General features: G+C 44.4%; 3 protein-coding genes and 1 long non-coding RNA gene across 8 annotated transcripts in view; 2 read left to right on the forward strand and 2 right to left on the reverse strand.

Moving 5' to 3' along the window:
• Positions 1-7738, forward strand: part of RNF185 (ring finger protein 185) — a 36142-nt gene extending 28404 nt beyond the window's left edge. For both annotated transcript variants that reach the window (XM_029922981.1, XM_029922980.1), the window contains exons 6-7: positions 2944-3061; positions 5279-7738. In XM_029922981.1, the coding sequence (XP_029778841.1) occupies positions 2944-3061; positions 5279-5376 (216 nt within the window). In that variant the 3' untranslated portion in view covers positions 5377-7738. The remainder of the gene's footprint in view (positions 1-2943; positions 3062-5278) is intronic.
• On the reverse strand, positions 4974-12166 carry LOC115278499. 2 transcript variants are annotated; one of them, XR_003902922.1, is made up of 3 exons: positions 12005-12166; positions 10676-10816; positions 4974-5668 (listed from the first exon to the last, which is right to left on the reverse strand). It is a non-coding gene; the product is annotated as an uncharacterized LOC115278499 (long non-coding RNA). The 2 variants fall into 2 exon arrangements; XR_003902921.1 differs by lacking the exon at positions 12005-12166 and adding an exon at positions 11824-11997.
• Positions 12105-26723, forward strand: part of LIMK2 (LIM domain kinase 2) — a 58567-nt gene continuing 43948 nt past the window's right edge. Inside the window, exons 1-2 of one of the 2 annotated variants that reach the window (XM_029922973.1) lie at positions 12105-12280; positions 23636-23735. In XM_029922973.1, the coding sequence (XP_029778833.1) occupies positions 12265-12280; positions 23636-23735 (116 nt within the window). In that variant the 5' untranslated portion in view covers positions 12105-12264. Of the gene's footprint in view, positions 12281-15480; positions 15509-23635; positions 23736-26723 lie in introns of those variants that run through there. The other variant, XM_029922972.1, reaches the window with a different exon arrangement.
• PIK3IP1 (phosphoinositide-3-kinase interacting protein 1) overlaps positions 22072-26723 on the reverse strand; it is a 60917-nt gene continuing 56265 nt past the window's right edge. For both annotated transcript variants that reach the window (XR_003902920.1, XM_029922976.1), the window contains one exon: positions 22072-23781. The gene's annotated coding sequence lies outside the window, so the exon portion shown is untranslated. The remainder of the gene's footprint in view (positions 23782-26723) is intronic.

The raw sequence follows: 26723 nt of genomic DNA on the forward strand, positions 1-26723 counted from the left end.
ACAGCTCAGAGCCTGGAGCCTGCTTCAGGTTCTGTGTCTCCCTCTATCTCTGCCCCTCCCCCACCCATTCTCTGTCTCTCAAAATAAAAAAATAAAGACATAGAAAAAAATTTTTTTTAAACTGCTTAATGTTGGGGCACCTGGGTGGCTCAGTCGGTTAAGTGTCTGGCTTCAGCTCAGGTCATGATCTCATGGTTTGTGGGTTCAAGCCCCACATCGGGCTCTGTGCTGACAGCTAGCTCAGAGCCTGGAGCCTTCATATTCTGTGTCTCCCTCTCTTTCTGACCCTCCTCTGCTTGCACTGCCTCTCTCTCTCTCTCTCTCTCTCAAAAATAAATAAAAAACATTTAAAAAATTAAAAAAACTGTTTAGTGTTTAGTTGTAGGAACATAACATTATTTGATCTTTTGTTGACCATTTAGCTGGGTTTTTTTCATTTTAAAAATACTCTGATTAACTTGTAGATACATTTTGGAGCAAGTTTGTGGTTATTTTACTAGGAAAAATTCATAGAAGAATCATTAGCTCAAAAAATTTGCTTATTTAAGTCAGATGCTAGTATTAAATTTTTCTTAAGATATTAAAATTTTTTTTAATTTTTAAAAAATGTTTATTTTTGAGAGCGAGAGACAGAGCGCAAGCTGGGGAGAGGCAGAGAGAGAGACGGACACACAGAATCCAAAACAGGCTCCAGGCTCAGAGTGTCAGCACAGAGCCTGACCTGGGGCTCAAACTCATGAACTGTGAGATCATGATCTAACCCTGAAGTTGTATGCTTAACTGACTGAACCATCCAGACTCCCCTAAAGAAATTTTAAAAGCAAAATATTTGTTTACACTACCAGAATCCCAAGCAAGTATATTTTCATTTCTCTAGATTAAAATATTAAAAGAAAAATTTTGAGGGAAAATACTTATATCTTGTCCACATACCAGCATATTGTCCTGAGCATACTTGTGACCATAGTGTTCAGTTTTGTCTGATAATTTGGTCACAAGTTTTTCATTTCTCCATAAGAATTAAGGGCATAGGTTGTTGGACATATTGATCTAGCACTACCCCTTGACTATAAGGGGATATCATTTTAACCTTCCCAGTCTCTTTTTCTCAGCAGAACCTTGGCTCCTAACCTCAGAGAGCCAGAGGTCCTGGCCTTAATGACTGTGGTGCACACCTCCAGCATATACATGCACCCGCAGCCATCATTGATGCTTTTTGCCTATTTTGACCCGAGAACATATACCTACCAAATCTGAGGACTTAGAGGCTTGTATAGATGTTGCTAAAAGGGAAGCCAAAGGATCAGTCCTTGGGATTGCACTCAGTGAAGTGGTAGTTCCTGATGAAACAGTTGCACCTTCCTGGGTAAGGCAGTCTCAGTCCCAGGAGCCCTCAGACTCAACCATGCTGGGTCTGAATAGGAGGCATTTCTGCATTGAGGAGATGGAAAACTGGTTGTTTTTCTTCTCTGTAGGTTTGTTCTGTTAGTTATCTGCTGTTAGGTTTTATAGGTAGGGCTGCCCAGCAAGAAGTTTGGAGCTGGATGCCAGGCTGCTTGGTATGGGATAAGGAACTTGCAAAAGACTCACAAATGAAGGGGCCAGTCAGCTCTTTGTGGAGAGCAGTTGACCCAGTAAATTTTCTTCTTCTTATTTTTTAATCATTTGTCCTAAGCATATACCCAGGGATGTGGGGGAGGAGAGAAAATTTTTGTAAGATGTGCACAGTAATTCAAAGCATGGGTTTTCAGATCATATTGACCTAGTTTCCAATCTAAACTCTACCCCTTTTACTAGCTTTGCAACCTTGGTCAAGGTGAAAAATGGGTTACTTATTCACAGTGTTGTAATTTTTGCTGAATCTTTTCTTTCTTTTTTTAATGTTTATTAAAAATGGTTTTTTGATCCTCATTTTTGAGAAGGAGAGAGACCACTCGAGTGCGAGCAGGGGAGGGGCACAGAGAGAGGGAGAAACAGAATCTGAAGCAGACTCCGGGCTCTGTGCTTTCAGCACAGAACCTGATGTGGGCTCGAACTCACGAAACGTGAGTTCATGACCTGAGCTGAAGTCATATGCTTAACCTGACTGAGCCACCCAGGTTCCCCTTTACTGAGTCTTTTCATATGAAAGATGATGCAGTGTAGAACATGTTATGGGGGGGAAAAGCTGAAGATGATACACCAAACTGCTAACAGAATTTATTGGGGAGAGCATGGCCTTGAAATGGTAAATGAGGAGGCCTCTGACTTTCTATGTCGGCTATTCCTCTAATGTGGAAGTTTGTTATAACAAGCATATATACTTCTGTAACCAGAAAAAAATAAAGTGTTTTACGTTTTAAAAAATTCTTTGTAAAATTGTTGAGGGAAAATACTTACCTGTATCTTTTCACATACCTGCATGTCATCATATACTTGTGATTATAGTGTTCAGTTTTGTCTGATAACTTGGTCACAAGAGCTTTTCTGTGTTGCTGCATTGTCAGCATAATGGTCTTTAGAGAGCATATATCAAGATATTGAGCATGACCTCCATTGTTGGTTAATTAGGGTTCCACTTTTTTGCTATTACCAATAATGTGGGTATATGGGTTGTTGCCAATTTTGCTGTTATAAAGCATATAGAAAAATTTACTGACTAGTATGGGATTCTGGGGAAAAAACTGGTGCTCTAAGAGCCCTGACTTGCATCAGCAAATTGTTTTACTTTAGGCCAGGACCAGTCCTTTCTGGCATTCACAACTCTTTGGCTGGGATTCCTTGAAGGCTAGCAAACCCAGGGTTCCTCTGCCTTGGGGTCTAGGTGGGAGGAAAAGATGCCACCCCCCTTGGAAACAGGTGGCAGAGGATAGGAAGGAGAGGCAGGTGTCATCTACAGGTGACATGTTTGACAGATGCAGGAGAAATGTACTTGTTCTCCTGAATTGCATTTCTTCCATACAGGGATTTCAGGGATTTGGATTTGGAGATGGTGGCTTCCAGATGTCTTTTGGAATTGGGGCATTTCCCTTTGGGATATTTGCCACAGCATTTAATATAAATGATGGACGGCCTCCTCCAGGTAAGACCTTATTTCCTTGGTAATCTTGCTTTAAGGCTCCTTGGAATTCATTAGTATGTAGATTACAGATACTTGTCACTGCTTGGAGTATCAGGCTTTTCAAAATGTGAACTCTTTCCAGATTACTGGTAGTCATAATGATACTGCACACTCGCCAGATATTAGGTGTGTTCAAAGTACTTGCCATCGGGGCACTTGGGTGGTTCAGTTGGTTGAGCGTCTGGCTTCGGCTCAGGTCATGATCTCACGGTTTGTGGGTTCGAGCCCGGCATCGGGCTCTGTGTTGACAGCTAACTCAGAGCCTAGAGCCTATCTCTAGATTCTGTGTCTCCCCCTCTCTCTTACCCTCCCCTCCTCATGCTGTCTCTCTCTCTCTCTCTCTCTCTCTCTCTCTCAAAAATAAATAAAACATTAAGAAAAAAGGAATGAAAATCCTTATTCTTAAAAAATAAATAAATAAAAATAAAAAATAAACTGAGATAGTTATCTTAAAAAAAAGTACTTGCCATCACAAACCCAGGGGATCCTCACCACAAGTCTGTGGGATGGGTATACAATTAGCTAGTTTTACAAATCAGAAAATGCTAAGTATGTTTCCCAAGACATACTCTGTGCCTATAAAATGAAAAAGAATAAAATAATGCCCAGGATACCTAACTGAAGAAAAGCCTAGTCCTGTGCATGTACATGTATCCCTTACTTTGACCATTTGAGGGCAGGGAGGAGTGAGGCAACCCACCAGGATTCAGGGCTTCTCTATTCTTCGGCATCTCCGTCCAGCTTCCCTCAGGATACACATAGGGCTGGTCCCAAGTCCCATCCCTTTGATAACCCTTTCTAGGTCTGTTACCTGCCACTACCTTTCTCTCTCCAGCCAGCTTAAAGGTACCAGCTGCATTCCATGTAGAACTGGGCAGCAAGGTGGGTACCCTGTACTTTATCAACCTAATCTGACACCAGGGCCAAGATCCTTACCATGGAATCTGCAGAGGTGCTGAAGTTGGTTGAACTCTACTTACGCTTGGAACCTCATGTGTGATGGCCTCAGTGTATTTGCAGAAGGAGCCAGTGTGTTTCCTGGCCAGAATGCTATGCTCTTAGGGACAGAAACCTACTCCTGGGTCATCTCAGTTTTCTTTGGCCTTTACTGTGATGCTTGGCATATAGCAGGCAATCAGTAAGTCTTTGTTGACTGCCTGCCTACATGAATCATCAGAGTACCTGTTTGGGGAATAGTATAGCACCAAGAGATCTTGGAATGCCCTTCCATACCTCCTCCACCTCAAAAGTTTCTCAAAGGAAGGAGACTTCACAGGGCAGGGTGTGTTTTTTCCTGAAGAAGGGACAGGGCCCTGCGGAGGCAGTAAGAACCTGCTTGGCAGCTTGTTTCCCTTCTTCCTGGTCCAGGGCTCAACCTGGGTTCCTCAGTTAAAGAGAGCTCTGCAGCCAGACTGGATTCTGGATCACTCTATCCCCATGCTACAATTATAGTTTTCCTTTATCATGTTTGATATGTTTGCCTATCCTGGATTCAGATTTTCTTACACTGTCTCCCCCAAAGTCTGGACAGGGAGTTCTACATAGCTTTTCTCAAAGCAGAGAGGAATGGAAGCCCAGTTCTGCCCCTAGTTTGATGTGTGATGGAAGAAACAAGTCATTTTGCCTTGTCTGGCCCCTAGTTCTCTCCTCTGGAAAAGGAAGGCACTCTATGTGGGGCTAACACCTCTGCATGCTCAACAGTGCGAGAATCAAGGCAGCAGGCAGAGAGGCTGAAAGCATGACTGGGGCTCTGCCACTAATTTTTGCACATTGTGACCTTGGGCAGGTCACCTCATACCTGTGCTTCAGTTTCAGTGGGACTAATAATACCCACCAAGCAATAGTGTGTGTACAAAACACTTAAAACACAGAAGAGGCTTAACAGCAGCTTTTCTTTTATTATTTCCTATAAGAGCTTCTTGTTTTATTTACATCTGCAGACCAGACTCTCTTAGGATAAATTGGAGACCTTGTCCTCATTGGTATATTATTTTACATATCTTCATAATTCCAGTTTTGTTTTGCTTGATGTTATTTGGGGTTTGGAAATCATTTTAGTGTGCAGAGTTCTGTTGTAAAGAGATGAAGATTGATGTTCTCAATTCTGGCCTGAATGGGCAGTGCGCACAGCTTCAGTGTTCTGACAGCCTCTCTTCTCCCTCCCTCCCGTCTCTCCAGCTGTCCCCGGAACACCCCAGTATGTGGATGAGCAGTTCCTGTCACGCCTCTTCCTGTTTGTCGCCCTGGTGATCATGTTCTGGCTGTTGATTGCCTAATGCTGGGCTCCCAGCCTATGTCCATGGCAGGGCCTCTGGACTGGTAACACGCCACAACCACTCTTGATGTTTGACTCCCTGGCTAATCATGACCCCTGGAATCAGTGGGGTCGGTAACACATCAAGGAGTTTTGCTTCTCCATCAGCTTCGGGACTCAAGACTAGTTGTCAAGGACTTTGGAGTATGGCCACTGCTGTAAACACCCTGCTGTAACCTCAGTGTTTGTCATTGAGTCGTCTCTCATGAGTTACACCATGAAGTCCTGCTCAGCCAGCTCCGCAGGTCCTGACTCTGCACAGGAGAGAGGCAAGAAAAGAGAAATTGTCAGTACAATTTCACCTGAGTTTAATAATACAAAAACAAAGGGATGAACCAAATAGAAACCTTTTTTCATCTCGTTAAATACCCCTTGGTAAGTGGCTTCCAAAGTGAGTGGGACTCCCCATATAGTGAGGCTCCAGATCCCGGTGCTGCTCTGTTCTATTTCCTCCTCAGAAGAAGAAACGCAAGAAATTGCTGTCCTATAAAGATTGTAATTGCAGCAGCTAAAGCTGGAGTTGCTTCATGAATTCATCGGAGATCCAAAGATCTTTTATTGGCTCTGGGCCATCCTCAGTCTCTTTGGCTCCAGAGAGTGGCTTGAATGACGTCCTGGTTTCCTGGAGTAGATTATCCCCAGAGACATGTGGCTTCACTCACAGATTACCCATCCTCTCCCCCCAAAAATATACACATCTACACCTCTCTTTCAGAGGACACACAGCCGAGACTGCTGCTGAAGCCAGGACTGACTATGCATTAGGAAAGACCTGCCAGTGGGACTCTGGTGGGATTCGGAGCTCTGATGCAGGAACAACTGAACATGCAGCCCTTTCCCCAAGGCTACAAAAGCTTCGGGTGCATCCTCTCACACCCACCCAGAGGGGACTGGGGGCTTTGTCAAGTCAGCGCATGTTGAAGACCATCTTCCCAGAAGCCAAATTGTCCTTTATGAAAAGGCAGGAGGGGAGAGACCCGCATGTGACCCTAATTTTGGTATGGCTTGGTGGATACTCCTGAAAACTCCTTATATGTGTGTTAAAACCAGGGAAGCATGCAATTGCAGAGCAAGCAACCCCTCATGATCTTTAAGCCAGGCAGCAGAGCCTAGGAAGCCTCAGCACAATGACATGATGTGGTTTTCCCCAGGAAACTTCCAGGGGAATCATTTTCCCAAGCCCTTGACTTGTTTTTCCAGTTCACAGACTTTCCTCAGAATCTGATTGAGGAGTGGTTCCAGGCAGGATGACAGTTCATTTGTGGAATGGTTCTCACTCTCCTGGTCAGGCCTTTTCCTAGAAAGCCAGCATCTTCCAGGAGATCCCAGGGGTCGGGGAAGATGGACTTCCTCTGGGGGCCTCTCTGTCACTTTACCAGTCCACATTGCTCCTGGCTCACCCCCAGCCATAGCCAACAAGTGGTAGAAAGCCCCACCTAGTGCTTTTCTCAAGATGTGGCTCTGCGTAGCATGTGGGAACCAAGATCTTGAAGAAGATGGGGGAAGTCCTTCTCTCCTCTACACAGCCCCCACCCGCTCCTTTCTGTACCTGCCAATGCCAGAGTTCAGTGTTTAATCAGACAAAACCTAAGTATTGAAAAGGAGGTTCATTTGCCTAATCCATTTGGTAGGACTAGGCTACCAGCTTTACAGTGCCCCTGATGGATTTTAAATGTTCTTGGGACACTCAATCGAGAGTGCTCTTTTTATCACCTAGAAATCCCAAAAGTCAGAGGGACCCCAACTTCTCAGCACAAGTGAATTGGGATCTTTCAGTGAAGTAGTCCCACCTAGTGGTGAGAGAGAGGACTTCAGACAGATGGGCCCAACAGAAATGGGTTTCCAGAAGAAAGTTAAAAAAAGAAAAGGTTGAGGGTAGGAAGACAAATCATTAGGACTCTTTGATGAAGTAGAGTGAGCCTAGGAGAGCTCCACCAGCAAAGGGATCCCAGGAACCTGTGAGCAAAGCCAGGTTGGCCATGTGCCCTTTGGTTTTGAACCTTCTAGGCCCCCCACTCACCCTACACAGGGAGCTGAGGCAGGAGAACCAACTTGGACTGCTGGCTCAGCCCCAACAGAAAATCGTCTTCCCACCATCCCTCTGCAGGCTCACCACCTTGCCCCTCTGCCTAGGCAGTTTTCCTTTCTTTTGTGTGTTTTCTATGTTGTTTCCACTCCCTTCCTGCCACCTTTGTGGATTAGGACCAGGTCCCAACCACAGTCAGAAATTGACACCATGTACAGTGGCACACCTTGACCAGTCACTAATTTTCACTGTTGTGAAAGTGATTTGATTTAGAATTAAACAAATGGTTTTACATTACTGTGAGTTGTGGACTTGTCTGTGTAATGGGTGGGAGGGCATGAATGGGTTGGGAAGTAGTCACACTGGTCTGGCCTCAGAGAAACACTTCTGCATAAGTGGAAATGTCATATCAAGGAGCAGTCTCCAGGCAGCCATCGGTAATTAGAGATGAGAAGCATAGGCTAGAGGCCTGGCTGCATACACAGTCCTGCCCAAGGTGTAACCTGTCTGAAAGCCCTAGTCCTGACAAGTGTATAGAATTCCTGAGCTTGCAGGCTACCACAGTGGAGCTTAGCTTGTGGACAATCAGAACCTTGAGGACACTCACAGGTTATTCACATGTTCTGCAACAGGGCAGGTGGGACCCTGGCCAAGCCCTCTACCTGAAGAATATAACATGGAAAATAGGTTACAAACCTGGCCTAGCCTCAGGCACACTAGAACTACAAGGTTATCCCTCTGAAAAGGTCTTTTCTCCCTCTCTTCCACTTTGACCTAAGTCAATCAAGTTAAATATGCTAAGATATGGTAGGAAATGCAAAGATCAGATATCTCCAAGAACTCATAAGCCCAATAAGGAATGGAAAACAAAGCATACACTGAAGTAGAATAGGACAGTAAAGCCTCTACATACCAATGACCCAACCCCAATAACCATAAACTCCTGTCCAGTCCTGCTTCATCCCCACCCTCACACTGCTCCCTCTCTCTTGCCTGGGCTATTTTGAAGCAAATCCTAGTCCTGTGCCATCTATTAAGTATTTCAGATATGCACCTCAAGGACTCTCAAAAACAGCCAAAATACTATTTTATGTGCCTGAAAAAGTTAATAATTTCTTAATATCATATATGCAGTCATTGCTCAAATCTTCCTAGTTGTCTCAACTTTTTTCAGTTTGCTTGCATTAAGATCCAAATCAGATCCATATCTTGCTATTGGATGTCTCTTAAGTCTCTTATTACATCCATAGGTTCTCTTTTCTTACTCTTGCAGTTTATCTGTTGTTGTTTTTTAATTTAATGTTTATCTTTGAGAGCAAGATGGAGTGCAAGCAGGGGAGGATCAGAGAGAGAGGGAGACATAGAATCAGAAGTGGGTTCCAGGCTCCAAGCTGTCAACACAGAGCCCAAAGCAGGGCTCGAACCCACAAACGGTAAGATCATGACCTGAGCCAGTCAGCTGCTTAACCAACTGAGCCACCCAGGCACTCCACAGATTATCTGTTCATTTGTCCTACTGAGTTTCCCACAGCTTCAGTCTTGCTATATGTATCACTATGGTGTTAATAAGCTCCTCTTGTATTTCCTGTAAATTGGTTGTTAAATCCAGAAGGTTGACAAGGTTCAGGCTTGGTTTTTTTGGTAAGACAATGTCATAATTGGTACTATATATCTCTTGTTGCATCATTTCAGGAGGCATATGATGTCTGGTAGTCCCTTTTTGTGATGTTAGCAGCCCTACTGATCATGGTCTAAAACAGAATTTCCTGCCATGATAGAGATGTTCTCTATCTGCACTATCCAACAGTAACCGCTAGGTACATGTGGCTAGCAAGCACATGAAATGTGGCTAGTGGACTGAGGAACTTAATTTTCAGTTCTATTTCATTTTAACTTAACTAGCCACATGTGGCTAATAGCTATAGTATCAGACAATAAAGATTTAGATTAATTCACAGGGGTTGCAAAATGATATAATTGAAGATAATGTGTTAAGCATTTAGAAGCAAGAATAGATAGAAAAGGGCAACAAAATTACAAGAACATGGAGGAGAATGGCAGAGTGGTACAAGGGTAGAATGTATTGGGGAAAAGGAGAAAAGACTACAAAGTGAGATGTAGTTCACCCATGAGGGCCTGGTTTGGCCTTATTTTGTTGGCAACAGGGAACTATTGAAGGGTTTTGAGCAGCGAGGAGACAGACACATAATTCTGGAGGATTAATCAGTTCCTCTTAGATAGGACTGATTCCGGGAGTGAAGAGACTAGAGGCCAAAGACAGGCTAAATTTGATGAAAGTGGGAATGACAATGGGAAGGTCTGGCTGGGAATCGGTAGACCCGTTCCCTCAGGATGGCAAAGTCTGAACCTTCAGGTGGTTTTGTGTCCAGGTTCCCGTTTCTGTAGGTCCAAAGAGTTGATTGTGAGTTAGTCAGCAGGACCTCGCCTCAGGGACTGACCAAACTATGGTGGGGTAATCACACTTCCTGGTGACTTCGGCGCTAGAAACCCACATCTTCTCCCTAACCCCGGAATTTTCTGTCCTCCAGAAGTCCCCCTGGAGTTCACAAGTTCTTGGAGTATTCTTTGGGACCATACTGGAAGTATATCTCTTGGTTACACATTTCTACAGATTGCTATTTTCCTTCCTTACATTTCAATTAGCATTTCTCAAAAGTTGCCTATACTTCCCTGGAAGGAATTTGGAGGAGTTAGTTATCCCCCTACTCCCTGCTAGTGAACACTCATGAAGCTGGAGGTGGGAAAGAAGTGAAAAGAGAGAGAGTAAGGAGGGAGAAGAGACAGACCTGGGTGCCTTGCTGTGGGGGACCAAGGGAGAGGGAAGACAAACAGGGGTCTTGGTTCCAAGGCTGCCAGTGCCTGTGTGCCTGGAAAAATACAGCATTACCTCTGCATGTGCAGTGTGAATGAAATCTGTGCTCCCTTTATGCCTACCCTGAGGTGGCTTGTCAGAGTCCCCTGAATCCCTGTCACTGTAATTAAACACACAATCTTGTAGTTGCTATAATCAGACCAGAAATTTCTCAGAAACTAAAGCCAACATCTGGAGGGTTCCCAGGAATTACCGGAAGTCAGGCACATCCCCTTCCCCACCCCCTCAACACTTTCTCAATACTCAGGACTTATGGGCCCCCTGCCACACCCAGAGGAGAAACATCTGACCTGCTTCCGGTTTGGATTACACACGGCTGGAAGAAAAGAGAATTGTGCTCACCTCTGCTTATTGGACTGCTGGGACCAGCCAGCAGCAGGGTTGAACTTTGTCTTGAGTGGGGACATCATGATCCATTTCCTTGGGCCCCATCCCTGCCTCTTCCTGGTCATTTGGACACTTTTCCCATGACCTAAATCCAGTCTAAGGAAATGACAGTTGCCAAACATCCATTACAAGAGAATCAGATGGGAAGGACTGTAAGGTCCAGCTGATGTAGCCCACCCTTTGTCACAGGGAGGACCCCGATTCCCTCCCAAACCTAGAGAAGGGAAGGGGTTCTCAAGGCCCCTTAGCCAGCTAGCAGCTGCCAGGAACCAGCCTGCTGTTCTAACTCCTTGTCCAGGGCTCTCCTCCACAAAGAGGAGCCAGCAGGGCAAATCCAGTCTACACGGGTACTTATTCCCTTGGTCTACATGGCATTTTTAGAATTTCTGAAAGTTACCATTTTTAAAAAGTGGGAAAATTCACCTAAATACTTGGAGTTTTGGCTTGTCTTGAAAAATTGGAAGATCTGGTGTACTGCATTTATTTATGTATCTATTTGGCCTCAATAAGGATCTGCTCCTAGAATGCTGTGTTGCACCACCTTCGCACCATCTTTGACCTAGAGATTATCTACTCATAGTGGCACAGATAAGTGGCTTTGAGGTGGAAGCCTAAGAAAAGTCCACTCTCAATCCCCAAAGTTATTTGTGGAGTAGTTTCTCCATATTCATATATTTTTTAAGGATTTTTATTTTTAAGCAATCTACACCCAACATGGAGCTCGAATTTACAACCCCAAGATCAAGAGTGGAATGCTCTAATGACTGAGCCAGCCAGGCGCCCCTCTATACTCATATTCCTTTTTATTTTTCATTTTTTAATGTTTATTTATGGTTGAGACAGAGAAACCGAGCACTAGCGGGGTTGGGGCAGAGAGAGAGGGAGACACAGAATTCGAAGCAGGCTCCGGGCTCTGAGCTGTCAGCACAGAGCCCGACGCGGGGCTCGAACCCACTAACTGTGAGATCATGACCTGAGCCGAAGTCGGACACTCAACCCACTGAGCCACCCAGGTGCCCCTCCATATTCATATTCTTGATCCCAAACCCTCTACTGGAAAGACCTTTTGTTTGGGCGTTAGGACACCCGAGTTCTCATCTCACCTCTGTTCCTAGTGAGCTAACCCATTTCGAGGTAGTAGAACTTGTGCCCTCGGGTCCTCAGCTGTTCCCATCTGTAAAATGGGCTGAAGGTCCTCCGTTGAGACCTCCAGGGAGTCCCGGGGACTCCGCTGACAAGCCCCTCATGGCCGCCCACAATCACCCGTCCAGCTCCGGCACTCACCAAACGGCTCCACTCTCTCTGGGAGGCGCCAGGGCTCACCCAGAGCCCGAGTCAGGGGGCGGAGCCTGGCGTCGGCGGGGCGGGGCGTCGGCAGGCAGGCCCCAGTGCCAGGTGCGGTTTGGTCCTCCCCGGGCGCCGTAGGCGGCGCATCCAGCTAGCGCCCGGGGCCCCGGTCCTCCCGCGCCTGAGGCGGCTGCGAGCGCTGAGTGGAGTTGCCGTGGTCCCCACCACCTCCTCCCCATTTCCGCGTCCCCGGGACCATGGCCGCGCAGGCGGGTAAGGAAGGGCCCCGCCGTCCTGTTCCGCCGTTGTCTCGGAAACCCGGGCCCAGGGCGCCTGAGGGGAGCTTGCCGACTCGGGGGGTTCGGGCTGAGTGGACCCCCGTGGATCCCGGCTCCTTAGCAGGAGAATTGAGGGAGTGAGCACAATGCTCCGCGAAGAATCGGAGGTTGTGGGACTTTGGGAATTGAGGGGTCGGAGACAGAAGGATGCGAGGGGCATGCGGGTTTGGCCGCGAGGGTTGAGGTCCCTGGAGGAAGGGATGCTGGCTCTTTGAAGGGGCCAGCTTTTTTGTGTGGATCTGGTGGCCGCAGGTCCCCAGATGAAAACTCTTTTCTAAGGGGGCGCCTGAGTGGCGCAGTCGCTTAAGCCTCCGACTCTGGGTTTTGACTCAGGTCATGATCTCACGGTTGGGGAGTTTGAGACCCGCATTGAGCTTGTCCTGACAGTGCCGAGCCTTTTTGGGATAGTCTGTCTGTCTGTCTCTCTCTCAAAATAAATCAAAACTTAAGAAAATAAGATTCTTTCTAAGAAAGCTGGAGGCCTGAGTTCCCTTGGAGTGCGGGGTCCTCAGGGTTTGGGCCAGTTATGTGGGGATGGAGAGTTTTCTGTGGGAAGTGAAGGATAGTTCTGACTTCTGACCGGATCCAAGGCCTCTCACGGGTATCTTGGTGCCTGTGATCTTAGGCAGGCCTTAGGGCTTGTTGCAAGAAACTGGAGTGTGGGCTCCCTTGGGGTTTAGGACACAGATTAGGGGTTAAGGGAAAGAATAGAGCATTCTTCCTGGGGTAGGTAGGCCCCTTCGGGTTCTGGACCCTCCATGGGAGCTGGGGCCTCTCTTGGCCTCTCTGAGAGGAGAGGAATATGGCCAGACACCTCTTAGAACAAAGAGTTGTCCAAAGGTGAAGGGTAGCTTCAAAGTAGATTAGCTGGGCCTACGGTCCCCTCTCAGTCACCTCACGCACTATCCTGGAGCTTCCTGCCCTCCTGGCATGTCCCCCTGCACTAGAACTTTCTATTGCCTCTGTTTCCCAGCCACCTGTGTGGGTGGCACAGCCTCTAGGTCGACCAGGGTCAACATCCAGAAACTTTCTAGAGGTGACAGAAGGGAATGTTAGAGGAGGGAGGCTGTCTTGGATATCTGCCCCCACTTCCTGGCTTTCAGCCTGTGGACAGTCACTTCCTCCATCCTGAATACAAGGACCAGGCCACCAATGGGTCATTTCCTTACTATGGAAGCATGAGATTTTTCATTCTGCATAATAGGCTTCTGGAGAAGGCTGGAAGTATAAATGCTCCCTGTCCCTTTCTCTCTGATTTTTTTTCTTAAGTTTCCAGAGTTTTTCAGTTCAAATGATTTCCAGTGACTTTTTCCAACCTCCATGTATGTAAGTTACCTGTCTCAAACCTTGATTCACAGAAATTTGTTAAAGATCTTAGAGTGCAATAGTGTTTATTAGATTTCTCTGAGTGAACCAAAAAGCTTTCTAGAGGCGTTAAAGTGTCTAGGTGCATTAGTTTAGACCTTTGTCCATATGAATATTTGTTGGATACTTTTGTTGCTTACGCAAGCACTGAGTAGTATAATGATGAACAAAATGAATACAGTTCTTGCCTTTGTGGTAAATACAGCCCTAGAGATGGCTAGTAAATAATTGAGGTAATAATAGAGATAAATGTTATAATAACTTGAGATAAACAATAGAAGTAAGTGCTGTAAGAGTACACCAGGGTTGAGGAGAGTGGAAAGAAGATACTTTTTCTTTAAAAAGCAAGTTTAGAAAGCTGATCCTTGAGGATAAGTAGAAATGAGTCCAACAAAGAAAGGGCAAAGAACATTCCAGTTAGATGGAGCAGCCTAAAAAGGTGCCTGTGAAGAACTGAGAGTAGGCCAATACACTTTTTTTTATGGACGGGGAAACTAAGGCTCAGAAATGACTAGTTCAGGGTTGTACAGCCAAGTAAATGGCGGTGATCAGAATTCATATTTTCTAACTTCAAAGTCAGTGCTTTATCCTCTCACAAACACCAGAATCCTTTATTATCACAAACATCAGAATGAGGTTGTCCTGTGGAGTCAGAAGGAAATGGGGCTTAAACTTCTACTTGTTCTGTCCAAACTGTTCCAAGACAAGTTAGATTCCAGTGTAACAGGAGAATCAACAACAAAGAAACCAAATATTTACTGAGTACTGTGATGTCTAAGACACTGGGCTGGGCCAAGTTTTACCTCTTATAAATTTTAACAGATGCTAGAGCCAGGAGAGACTTGTTTTACGTATGAAGAAACTGAGACCCAGGGAGAAAAATGGATTTGTCTAGGGTCACTCAATTAATAGTAGAGCCAGGACTAACCTAGGATTTCTCCTCCAGTGTTCTTTCCGATATGCCAGGCTACTTGAGACATAGCACATAATAAGTCCTTAATAAATATTTGTGGAAATGAATAATATGTGGTTTGTGCCTTTGAGAAATTCATTGTCTATTGAGAGTAACTAAGAAAAAGAGCAAATTATTGTGATAACATTATGGAATTTAAAAGGTGTTGGAGAACTGTATTCATACATCCATTCCACAAATATATATATTGAGTTTATACTATGTGCTAAGCACTTCTCAGCCCTGGGGGATACAGCAGGAAACAAAACAGACCAAATCCCTTCCCTAAAAGAATATGTGTTTTTGTTTTTGTTTTTAGCATTTATTTATTTTGGGGAGAGCGCAAGTGGTGGAAGGGCAGAGAGAGAAGGGGACAGAGGATCTGAAGCGGGCTCTGTGCTGATAGGCTGACAGGAGCGAGCCCAATGTGGGGCTCTAACTCACTAACAGAACTGTGAGATCACAATCTGAGCCAAAGTTGAACATTCAGCCAGCTAAGTCACAAACATGCCCCTCAGAGTGTGTGTTCTGATGGAAGAGAGACAATATGTAAACATTACGAATATAAAACATCAGGGATAAATACTCTGAAGAGAAATAAAGTAGGATAAAGTCATAGAAACAGTTGGAGGTCAGGGAAGGGAAGCCTCCCTGGTTAATGACATCTAAGCAGAGAAATGAAGGAAGGGAATAAGCCATTTGGCTATCTGGGGGAAGAACAATTCAGGCAGAAGGAATAAAAGGGAATGAGCAAAGGCCCTGAGCCAGGAAGGTGCTTGGCATGTTTGAAGAACAGCAAGGTGTCCAGGGTGGCTACCAGATTGGGTCAGGAAATGCTTCTAGGAGGTAAAATTTGAGAAGTCTTGGGTAGATTAAAAGTGGTGGGAGGTGAGGGTGCAGTATGATATCCTGGGAGGGAAGAAATTGTGAAAGTAGGACGCATACCTGGGCAAGTTTCAAGGTTCTCACAAGGGATGGTGAATTGATATGGGTGACAGAGGCAAGAATGCAGAAATGGAGAAGTTATAGGAAGTGAAATATAAAGCTGAGAGGGTAGGTAAAGCCATACTGTGGAGGGTTTAATGCTAGACTTGTGGTGGAATTTTTCAGACTACAGTAGACCATAGATTTAGAGGCAGAGAACATCATGGTGTATGTATTTTGTTTTTAAACTATCAATCTGGCATTGGTGAGCATGATAGATTGGACAAGGGTGAGGAAGGGACCAATCTGGGGGTGGGTACAATGGACCCTGAGCTGAAGTGTTAGTGCTAGGAATGAGGAAGAAGGCACTGACCACAGGAATTACCTCATGTCGGGCAGGGCAGGGTGACTTGGATGGCCCTGTTTGTGGGATGGAAGGAGCAAGTTAGGGTCCAAGAGGACCACAAAGTTTTAAAGCTGAATAGAAATGCATCATGTTCAAGGGGGCTGTATTAGGCTTTCCACATCTTGGTGGGTTTTCTGCGTCTTCTAGAGACTGGCCTGATTCCCAGGATGTGGCTAGCTTCTGATCAGTGCAACCTGGAAAGGCTAGAGTTCAGGGGCATATTAGGAAGGGATGCAGGATCAGTTTGGCATTTCAGTGAGACAATCTAGAGCTCTAACATTCTCTTACAAGTCTACCTTCCTTCTTACTCTTGACCTTAGTTTATATAGTAGCAAGAATTAGACTCTTTTACCTATTAATCTATACCCAACAGTAGCTAGAACATGAAACCATTGCCTCGTTACTCTTGGAATATACCTTGAGCACCTACCCTGGCATTCTATTGTCAAGTCTTTCTACCAGTAATTTCCTTTTTCTAGGGAAGAAATTTTAAATATAAAGACATAGACTTTGGAGTTAGCAGACCTGTTGTCTAAACCCAGTTCTAATACTTGTTAATTGAGTATTTCAGTTTCCTCTTCATAAAATGGGAAAAATAATAATCCTTCAGTACTATTCTTCATCTTATAGGATTTTTATATTCAATTAATTCATGTTTGCATAGTGCTTAAAACACCACCAGGCACATTATAAGGACTCGAAGTGGTTGGTTTTTTTCTCCTATCTTTGACAATAATTAGAGAACTACTGTTTGGGAATGTATTAATTGGTTAACCAGTTCTCTGATAAGAAAATACCTTCCCCAGGATAAGAAACTGCTTATTCATTCACAGCTAAGTAGACTTGTGGTTGGAAGTGAGAACCTGAGTGCTGGAAAGCCATAGGAACCATCTGTCTCACTTGTTTCTCTATCAAGTATCTTATTACTCTACTAAGTTTGCCCTGCTCCCAGCACCTGGTTTGTCCCTCTCTGACATGTGCTACTTCTGTACACATCCCTGTCTCTCACACCCCCATGAGTACTCACCAAGGGCCCCAGAAGTTCATGACCTAGTCTTTGTCTTGCACTTGGGCACATAGAAAACATTTGCTGAATTTGTTTTGAAAATGTTTCCTTAAGATTTTAGAGGTTAGTGTAATTCAACTCAACCTTTTCCCTTGCCAACCCCCTAGATATACATGAAAGAAAGAAGAAAAGCTTTCAGCTGCCAACTAAGTGCCAGGCACTGCAGGAGGTATTTTCATATACATTAAGTTATTTCTCTTAATCCTCTTGGGAGTCCTATAAGGTATAGGTGGTTATCCTCTTTTTAAAGAAGAAGGAAAACAAACTCAGAGAGGTTAAATAATTTGCCCAAGGACACAGAACCAGGTTTCACACCTAGGTTACTTCAGCTCTTCTCCTTGACCCTTACATAGTTTTCCTAATAAACTAAAGGGCAGATGGGAACAACAGCAAGAATCAACCTTATGAGATGTCTGTGTATGTGCCTTAATCCGCAAAATGTAAGGCCCCTCGTTTGTTGTCACCAACTTAGAGCTAAAAGGAGTAATTTGATCCCTCTTCTTATGAAAGAAGAATCTAAGGTTCAGAGAATTCCAGAAGCTCCTTTAAAAATCATCTAATCTTCCATAGACACTCCCATTGGTAATATTTGGAAGCTAGTGAGGAGGAAAACCCTTTGGGATATAAGGGAGAGTATCTAGAGGAATGTTAATCATACTGTTAGTCTTGTTGGTACTCACTTCGTTAAAGTGTGATCTTTCCTTTCTTGATGGTCACCACCAGTTGCTGCCCTGCCCCTCTGTTTCTTGCTTTAGCCTGGAACAAGTGGGATTTATACACCTGACCTGCCAGTTCCCAGGGAGGCACAGCAGTTACCATCCTTGTTTTGTGCTGCACTGAATTGGCTGGGTTTTGTTCCTTGTTCTCATTGTCTAGTGGAATCTGAGAAGCATCAAAGATTTTTCTCAAATGAAAGAATAGGATCTGTGCATGTTGGTGCAGGCTAGGCTTTATGGTCTCATGAACTTTCAGTGCCTGGAAATTTCTCACCACTTTGAAGTCTGAAAAGGACTAGTTTCAGAAACCCAGCTCTCAGACCAAGATTAAGGTGAATGTTAGTGTCTTGTGGGAAAAGCACTGGCTCTGAGCTGGAGTACCAGCCTGAGCCCTTCCACTGACTAACTATGTAGTCTTAAGCAAGTCCTAACTTGTCTAAGGCTGCATACAATAATAAAAATGCAGCTGGTCTGGTAGTTTCCGAACTTGGGTTTGAGCCTGTCTTGGACCAGCTTTCTGATGGTTAGGCAACTTGAGTCTCTTTCTTCAAGCCCATTTTTCTTTCAGAAAAATGAAAAGATTGGACCAGAGTAGATGATTTTTCCAGCCTTACCATCCTGTCATCCTAGTGCCTGCCCCAGTGAATTCACAGATTATTTGAGGGTCACATCACCAGTTCTTAAGTTGGGGGAGAGAAGCATATGTAAACTGATTTTTTAAATATATATATGTATATATATTTAACTGAATATACTTTGTATCAGGATTCAAAAGATCCTGAAGGTGAAAACCTTTGTAATGAGCCATTTGTTGTAATTCTCGCCTCCTTTGCATGGCACATTTACAACTTCTTAAAAGCAACAAATTCCAGTAATAACTGTGAAGGCACAATTTTCTGATTATTAAACACTTAATAAGGGCCCTTTATTGTTTTGAGGCTACTAGGGACATTTACTTAATCAGACTCCCTTTCTGGCCTCTGACAATCAGTAGCCGCTGCTGTTGGTAAGTCTGCAAATAGGAGAGATAAACACTATATAGGGAGAGGGCAAATGTCCTGGTACAGTGAGATGTTTTCCTAGAGGATATATTTCCCAGGCAGACTGGATTCTGGATTGGTCTTTCATTGGGCCTCACAGAAATTGCTAGGTCTTTGTATTATTATATTTTTCTCTTTCATTTCTTAGATTAAAGGTTATAAGAGAGTTGGGATGCCTGGCTGGCTCAGTCAGTGGAGCATACAACTCTTGATCTCGGGGTTGTGAGTTCAAGCCTCATATGGGTGTAGAGCCTGAGTGTGAACCACTCAGTTAAATGTCCTATTCTTAATCTTGGCTCAGGTCTTGATCTCAGAGTTGTGAGTTTGAGCCCTGCACTGGCCTCCACACTGGGTGTAGAGACTACTTAAAAAAGAAAGAAAGGAAAAAAAAGTTGCAAGAGGATCATCAACTTTCAAGGCTGTAGGGAGCTGAAGAAGCCAAGAGTATTCTTTTGAAGAGTATCTGTTTTTGAGAAGCTGAAGGCTCTGGGTGAATATTCTTGCTCAGGTACTTTAACTGAAAAACAGTGCGAATGCATAACAGATAAACTGAGGCCTGCACCTCCACATGTGAGGAGGTAGTCATCCTGAGAGCCTGCACACTTATTCAGTCATCCCTGCTGACTGTTGGAGCTTATCTTTGGAAATTACCTTCATAGTTGGCAGTTGGATCCAATGTTTCAGTTGGATTTGCCACACAAAGAGTGTCTCTTCTGCACCAGGTTTTATGCTAGACCCTGGAGATTTGAAGATAATCAAGGTGCAGTCTTTGTCCTTTAGAGCTGGGAGTGGGGATGGGGGACACAGAGAGGGTGGAACTGAAGGAACTAGAAACATAATGGACTGTAATTACAAAACAAAGGATGTAAAGCAGGTATAAACAAAGAAAGTGAAACAAACACTGCCTGCCTTTGGGGGACCATCAAAGAAGGATAGAAGTTTGATTAAGGGAAAAGGCAGTAAGATATCTTAAACACAGAATAGCTGGAGATGTGAATGCTAGGACGTAAGAACATGAATGTGAGTGGCAGAAACAAAATAGATCAAGGTGTGATTAGAGTAGCCCTTTGTAACAGATGAGAGATAAAGGTTCTTTGGGGGCCACCTTGTAGAGGGCCATTCATTTCTTTAGTAAATGTTCATTAAAGGACTACAGTAGGCCAGGGACCTGTCTTGGTTCCCCTCATCCTTTGGAGCTGACATTAGCCAACTTTAATGAAGTGTGAAGAGCTTGTGTTCCTGACTTAGGACCTGTGCACATGTCTTCCCTCCTCTTCTCTGCCTGGTTAATTCATATTCATCCTGTATTTATTTATTTATTTATTTATTTATTTATTTATTTATAATTTTTTATGTTTTATTTCTTTTTGAGAGAGAGGAAGAGACAGCCTGAGCAGGGAAGGGGCAGAGAGAGAGAGAGAGAGAGAGTCTAAAGCAGGCTACAGGCTCCAAGCTGGATCCCAAACCTTGAACCCACAAACTGGGAGATCATGACCTGAGCTGAAGTTGTATCCTTAACCAGCTGAGCCAACTAGGTACCCCTCATATTCATCCTTTAGAGCTCAGTTTGAAATTATTTCCTTAAGGAATACTTGTTTGCCCTATCCTAACCCCATTTTTCTAGTTATAAACTTGATTTCTCCTTCTTACCACTTGCCCCAATTATAATTAAAATAATTACATTATTGTTTAATATCTATGTTGAATCTCTTTCTTATTTGCTGCTCTTTCCCCAGAATAGTGTTGGATGCATAGTTGGCATGGAATAAATATTTGCTGAAAGAATGACTGAAGCGTGTCCATTGAATTTAGCAATAAGCAGTCACTTTGGCCCTCTGTGAGACAGTTTCCGAGAAGTAGTGAGGGTGGAAGTCAGATTGCAACAGGTGGGAAGTGAGGAAATGAGGGCAGTGATGTGTAGATAGCTTTTTAATATGTGTGGCTGTGAAGGGGAGAAGGGTGGTAGCTAGAGCAAAAAATGGAATCTAGATTTTTTTTTTAATGGGAAAGACTTGAACTAATTCAAATAATATTTGGAAGAAACCAATGGAGAAGGGAGTAGTGGTAGAGATAATGGAGGTGGGATAGGATGGAATCTATTACAGAGTGCCATGCTAAACAGTTGAGCCTTTTCTTATGTGGACACTGGGAAGTCTGGGTGAGCCAGCTAAGACTGTGTGGCAGATTGGGAAAAGAAGACAAAGACCTGAACTCAGGCTGGGGTGAAGGACAGGGAAGGATTGGAGAGCCATTTGGAAAGTGGAACCAGGTTGGTATGAGTGAAGAAAGTAGGGGTTTTGATTTTGTGCTCCTAGAGCCTAGCACAGAGCGGGTTCTAAATAAGTGTTGATTTGGTGTCTTTGAGTTTCTCAAGACTGGGGAAAGGGCAGGTTCTGGAGGGTGTGTCAATAACAAGTTATCTCAGGTATACTCAGAGTGGAAAGTCCTGATCCTTTTTGAATTTTGTAAACAGCCAGAAGTCATCCAGCTCCAAAATGCTGAATTGTTGAGTATGTGGGTGGTCAAGTTAGAGACTATTCCTTTTAGTTAAAAAGTAAAAGTAAGAAATAAGATGTGGCTTAAAATAATGAGACTTGCTAGGGGCAGCACACAGTAGTTCACAAACTGACTCTAAAAACCCTTCCATGCAAGAGTTCCAAAAATATTTCATATCTGTACCTCTATAAATTGGAAGATTCAGGGGAGCCTGGGTGGCTCAGTCAGTTAAGTGTGTGACTCTTGGTTTCAGCCCAGGTTATGATCTCATGGTTCATGAGTTTGAGCCCCACATCGGACTCTGCACTGATAGTGTGGAGCCTGCTGGGGATTCTCCTTCTCTTCCCTCTTTCTCTGCTTCTACTCTGCTCACTCTCTCTCTCTTTCTCTCTCTCTCTCTAAATAAATAAACTTTAACAATTTTTTTAAAAACTTGGAAGATTCATTTGGGTGTCTGTTTTTGTTGAAAACCTTCTTCCTAACTCTTTGTGTCACCCAACTGTCCATAACCCAGTCTTGAGTAAGTCTCTCAGACTTTGAACCTTGGAGTTTGCGAGGATGATAGGGTACTCTCTCTGGTCACCACCATCCAAAAAACCAAAAAGGCCCCTCTTGAGAGTCTGAGAATTTTACTTTTTTAAAAACTTTTATTTATTTTAGACAGAGCACGAGCAGGGGAAGGGCAGAGAGAGAGGGAAGCAGAATCTGAAGCACGCTCCAGGCTCTGTGCTGACAGCTCAGAGCCTGACACAGGGCTTGAATTCTCAAACTGTGAGATCATGACCTGAGCTGAAGTTGGATGCTTAACCGACTGAGCCACCCAGGCGCCCTGAAAATCTGAGAATTTTAGATTCAGGTGGTGATGGGCATATATGTCCTATCACTATGGAACTGGGGAAGAGGAGCAGGTGGGTCAAGGCTTTAAAGCCTTCTGCCAGCTTGTTTAACTCTTCTCTGGAGGGTTGTAAGGAGAACTGTCTGTGTGTCCTGGTTGCCCCAGAATGCTGCTGAGCAATCTTGAAGTGTCTGGAGCCGTGCATTGTTTATTCATGACCCCTGTGCCTGTGAAACAGGGTTCAGTGACTGTCACCGTGCCTGTGGCAGTCTGGAGTTACCCAGAGAGAACAAAGCTGCATACATGGAGTGTACAAGGGAGTCTTGTAACAACCTTGTCCTGCTTTCTAGGGCTGAGTCAGGTACCACAGCTTGATCTCAGCTGCCTTCTTTATTTCAAGAAGTTGGCATCTGAGCCACAGCAGGAGTATTGCGTTTTGTTCCTTTAGGAGGGACATGGATTCACTCTGTGTTATTGCCCATGCAATCTCTCAGCCTATACAGCCCTTCCCCATTCTTTCTCAGCCTCTGGCAAATCTACTCCATCCTTCAAGGTTTAGCTCAAGTATTAGCTTCCTTTACAAAGATTTTTCTGACTCCCCTAAGTGGAATGAGCAGAAATTAATATGGTGGAGTGGAAAGAATATGGGCTTTAGGATGAGTTGGGCCTGAGTTGGAATGCTAAACCTGCTGTTTGGCCTGTTACCCCTTAGCCCTAGGTTTCAGTTCTTCCAACCATTAAATGAGTTTAATACCTGTTTCACAGTATTGTTTTGAGAATTAAATGTAATTGGGTCTGTGAAAGCAGCTAGTAAAAGGCTTGGTATTTAGGAGGAACATGTTTTTCCTTTCTATACCCATAATTTCTTTCTCCCAACTAAAATAGCACTTTGTTTCTTCTAAGGGAAAAATTATAACAGTGAAGAAGGGTTCTTTTTCAGTGGATTTGCTCTTTAAAGAACAGAGATGATGTTATCCAGCAGTCTCCAACATAGAGCTTGGAGAGGATCAACAAGAGGACCGACCTATGATGTTGGTTGAATGAGTGAGGTCCTGAACTCAGTGATGGAACGGAATAGGATAAGGCAATAACATGTTTAACCCAGAGAAGATTTTGTGGGTGCTGATTAGGAACAGTCATAGGAAGTCAAAAGAAAGAGACCTTGTTCATTTCATCACTCAGAGCTATAATAAACAAGGGCCAAAAGTTCTAGGAAAAGGCAGGTTTCGTGGAAAGAGGAATAATCAGAACCATCACTAAAAAATGGAATGAGACCTACTTTTGAAGTCATGAATTCTCTGTCTCTAGGGAGATGAGCAAGCTGGATAAGTGCTTACCCAAGATCTCGTGGAGGAGGGGATTGTGTATTTAGCAGAGCACTGGACCACCCTTTCAATATGTCTGTTGACTCACTTATTCTGCATGGTAGGAATCCCACCCCTGTGCCCCCTGCTACTTTGGGCCTCTGAATCCCCTGGTTTTGTGTGTAGGTGAAGATGCCTGGAGGTGTCGGGGCTGTGGGGACCACGTTGCTCCAAGCCAGAGGTGGTACAGGACTGTCAACGAAGCCTGGCACAGCTCTTGCTTCCGGTAAGTGGGTCTGTCCTTCTGTTTTTGCCAGCCACTGCTTCATGTTCTGGAAAATACAAAAACAAGCTTCTGACTTGAGAGTTTCCATTTTGGTATGGGTTGAGGGGACAGGGAAGAATGTGCCAAGGAAGAGCACAAATGAACAAATGGAAGAGCCACACACGGGCCAGGTACAGCTAGAAATGGTGTAAGGGGATGGGAGCAGCCCTTTCCAGGGTACCCCAGCACCTTCACTTTACAGATGAGGAAACTGAGGCCCAGAAAGAATGACTTTCCCATAGCCACAGTACTGATGACGCAGGTCCCTCAAGGGTTGTTCTTGAGTACAGTTGGCAGAGCCAGCTCTTCACCATAGGATGCCTCCCTAGTTTCCTGCGTTTTGTTACTTAACTTTATTATAGCTCTGTGATTATTTTTTGAAGGCAGCTCAGTTTCTTGAAAATAACAGAGACTTTAAAGTCAGATTTGTTCTGGGGTGCCTGGTGGCTAAGTTGGTTATGCGTCTGACTTCGGCTCAGATCATGATCTCACAGTTCGTGGGTTCGATCCCCATGTCGGGCTCTGTGCTGACAGCTCAGAGCCAGGAGCCTGTCTTTGGATTCTGTTTCTCCCTCTCTGACCCTCCCCTGCTCACGCTGTCTTTTTCTCAAAAAAAAAAAAAACAATAAAGCCAGATTTGTTCCTGTTGTCTGAGGCTCAGTTTCCTCATCGGGGAAACATGGATGTTAAAAATATATCCCATAGATTTGTTAAGATCAAATGAAATCATATATGCCAAGGGCCCAACACATAGTAGGCACCCACTGAATGGTTCTTTCTTTCCCCTGTGAGATTGGAATTTTCAAGAGTGGGAGCTTGTCTGCATTCTCCAGAACATAAAACAGTGCCTAGCCTGCAATCATTCCACATCAGAGGCTGGGTGGGCATGTGTGACCCCGTGGTCTGAAGTAGTAGTAGGGATGTTGCTCACATCCTGAGAATGAGACAGACTGTAGACAGGCACCATGTGCTATAGATTCCAGCTCCCACACACAGCTCTTGTTGCAAAGCATCCCCCGTGCCGATAGCAAGTAATTCAGTTGACCTTTAAGCACTTGCCTCCACTCGGCAACTATGTGGGGAGAGCTGGAGAACTCTATCCTCTGGAAGAGTTGGAGAGGAGCTAACATTTTTCTGCCCTTTCAGCTCTAGGTCAGAGCTCTCCAGTCTTCTCTGTGGATCTAATTGCCTTGGTTCCTCCTTTCATCCTCAGGAAACTTGACTCTACCTTTACTTACTACCTTTATTTAATAAGGATTGGAGCAGATGTTGGAGCTATAAGGAGACCCTAACAGATAAAACCTTTGGCTAGTGCTTTCATTTAGAGCTGAAGCTAATCCTAATGAGTTCCTAGGCTGAGGCTCACTGTGGTACCTAACCCATATGGTCATATTTATTCCTGCTGTTTTCCTATTTGTGTTAATATTTTTCTATCCAAAATAAGCAGGACAGGGTAGAAGAAGCTAATTTTTTTTTTATTTCTGAATTCTCTTAACACAAAAGAACTTCAGAACCAGAAGGGACCACCTGTTGTGTGACATAACCCCTTCATATCACAGCTGAAAGACCTGAAATCAAAAAGACAAAAAGAGTTACAAAGACAGGTCATGGATGACCAGAGCTGACCTTAGTACTGAATTCTTACATCATGTGTGGGTCTGGTCAGATGCTAGCTTGTTAGGGAACACATTTGTATGCTTGTTGTGTGTGTGTCTAAGAGTAGGGGGTAGAGAAAGAAATATATGCATAAATATATGTTCAGAAAGAGGTAAGGAACATTACCATGATGGATGAATGCAGGCTCTAGAAGGAGGCTGCCTGGTTTCAAATCCTGGCTTTGCAATTTGTTAACTGCCCTTGGGTGACTGCCCTGAGCGTTAGGCACCTCATCTATAAAATGGGGATAAGTACTCATCCCACAGGCTGTCACGGAGGATTAAATGTAATTACATTGATAAAGTGCTCAGCATAGCACCTGACACATAGAATACCCATAATAATCAGTAGCTCTCACTTTATATTGTGAGTGTGTTTATATACACCTATATGCATGGATTTATTTCGCTTATTATACACCTATTTGTCTTCTAATGTGGAGCTTCAGGGATTAAGGTTAACTTTGAACTACTCTGGCAAGTTACACCAAAGATCATGCCTATGGGGGAAGTAAAGCATCTGAAATAGGTGTCCTATTTACAGCTTTGTTTCAAGGACGTAGTCTCTCTAATCCAGCTCTATTGAAGGAACATTTCCTGACCTCTGAGCTTTCTCATGAAAACTGGATGACATGAAGTCCTCAGATGGAGCCTGGTAATTTGCCCTGGGGAGACTGGCTACTTTGGAGCTTACTGACTTTTGCCCAGATTTGAGGAAGATCTTCACAGCTGGGAAGGACTATATTTGTCTGACCCCAGAAGTAACCTGGTTGTAAGGAACATGAGGCATCAGCCTGAATGGCCTTTGAAATTTTCTTCCATCCTAGCTCATCTCTGATTCTCTGATGAATTCAGAGTGCCTGGGCACAGATCTGCTGAAAGTCTCCCTCCATGCTACCCAAAGAAACTCATTCTTCATGACTCCCTTTGAGCCTTGCTCTTACCCAGTTGAGTTAGTTACAGTAAAGGAAATGACTTTTCTTTTCCCTTTCCCCCACACCTTTGTTTTCCTAGTCACAGGGTGGAGCTGGATATTCAAGAAATTGCTGGGGTTTGGCCCAAACTCTCCTCCCTTCGCCTTCTCCTTACATTACCCCAGCCCCCCGCATCTGCAGCCACATCCGTAATCCTGCCTCTGATAGCCTTCTGCCAGATTCTCAGGTGCCTGGGACAATAGGAACCCGCTGAAGGCTGGAACCTGGCACTGTACAGCAGAGGCCAGCTGACAAACCTCCTGGAAGCAGCCTAGTCTGTAACTGTGCTGGTGCAGTTGGGCGCCTGGCCTGGATCCTTT

The sequence above is a fragment of the Suricata suricatta genome, chromosome 14 (assembly GCF_006229205.1).
Source record: "Suricata suricatta isolate VVHF042 chromosome 14, meerkat_22Aug2017_6uvM2_HiC, whole genome shotgun sequence".
NCBI lineage: Eukaryota > Metazoa > Chordata > Mammalia > Carnivora > Herpestidae > Suricata > Suricata suricatta.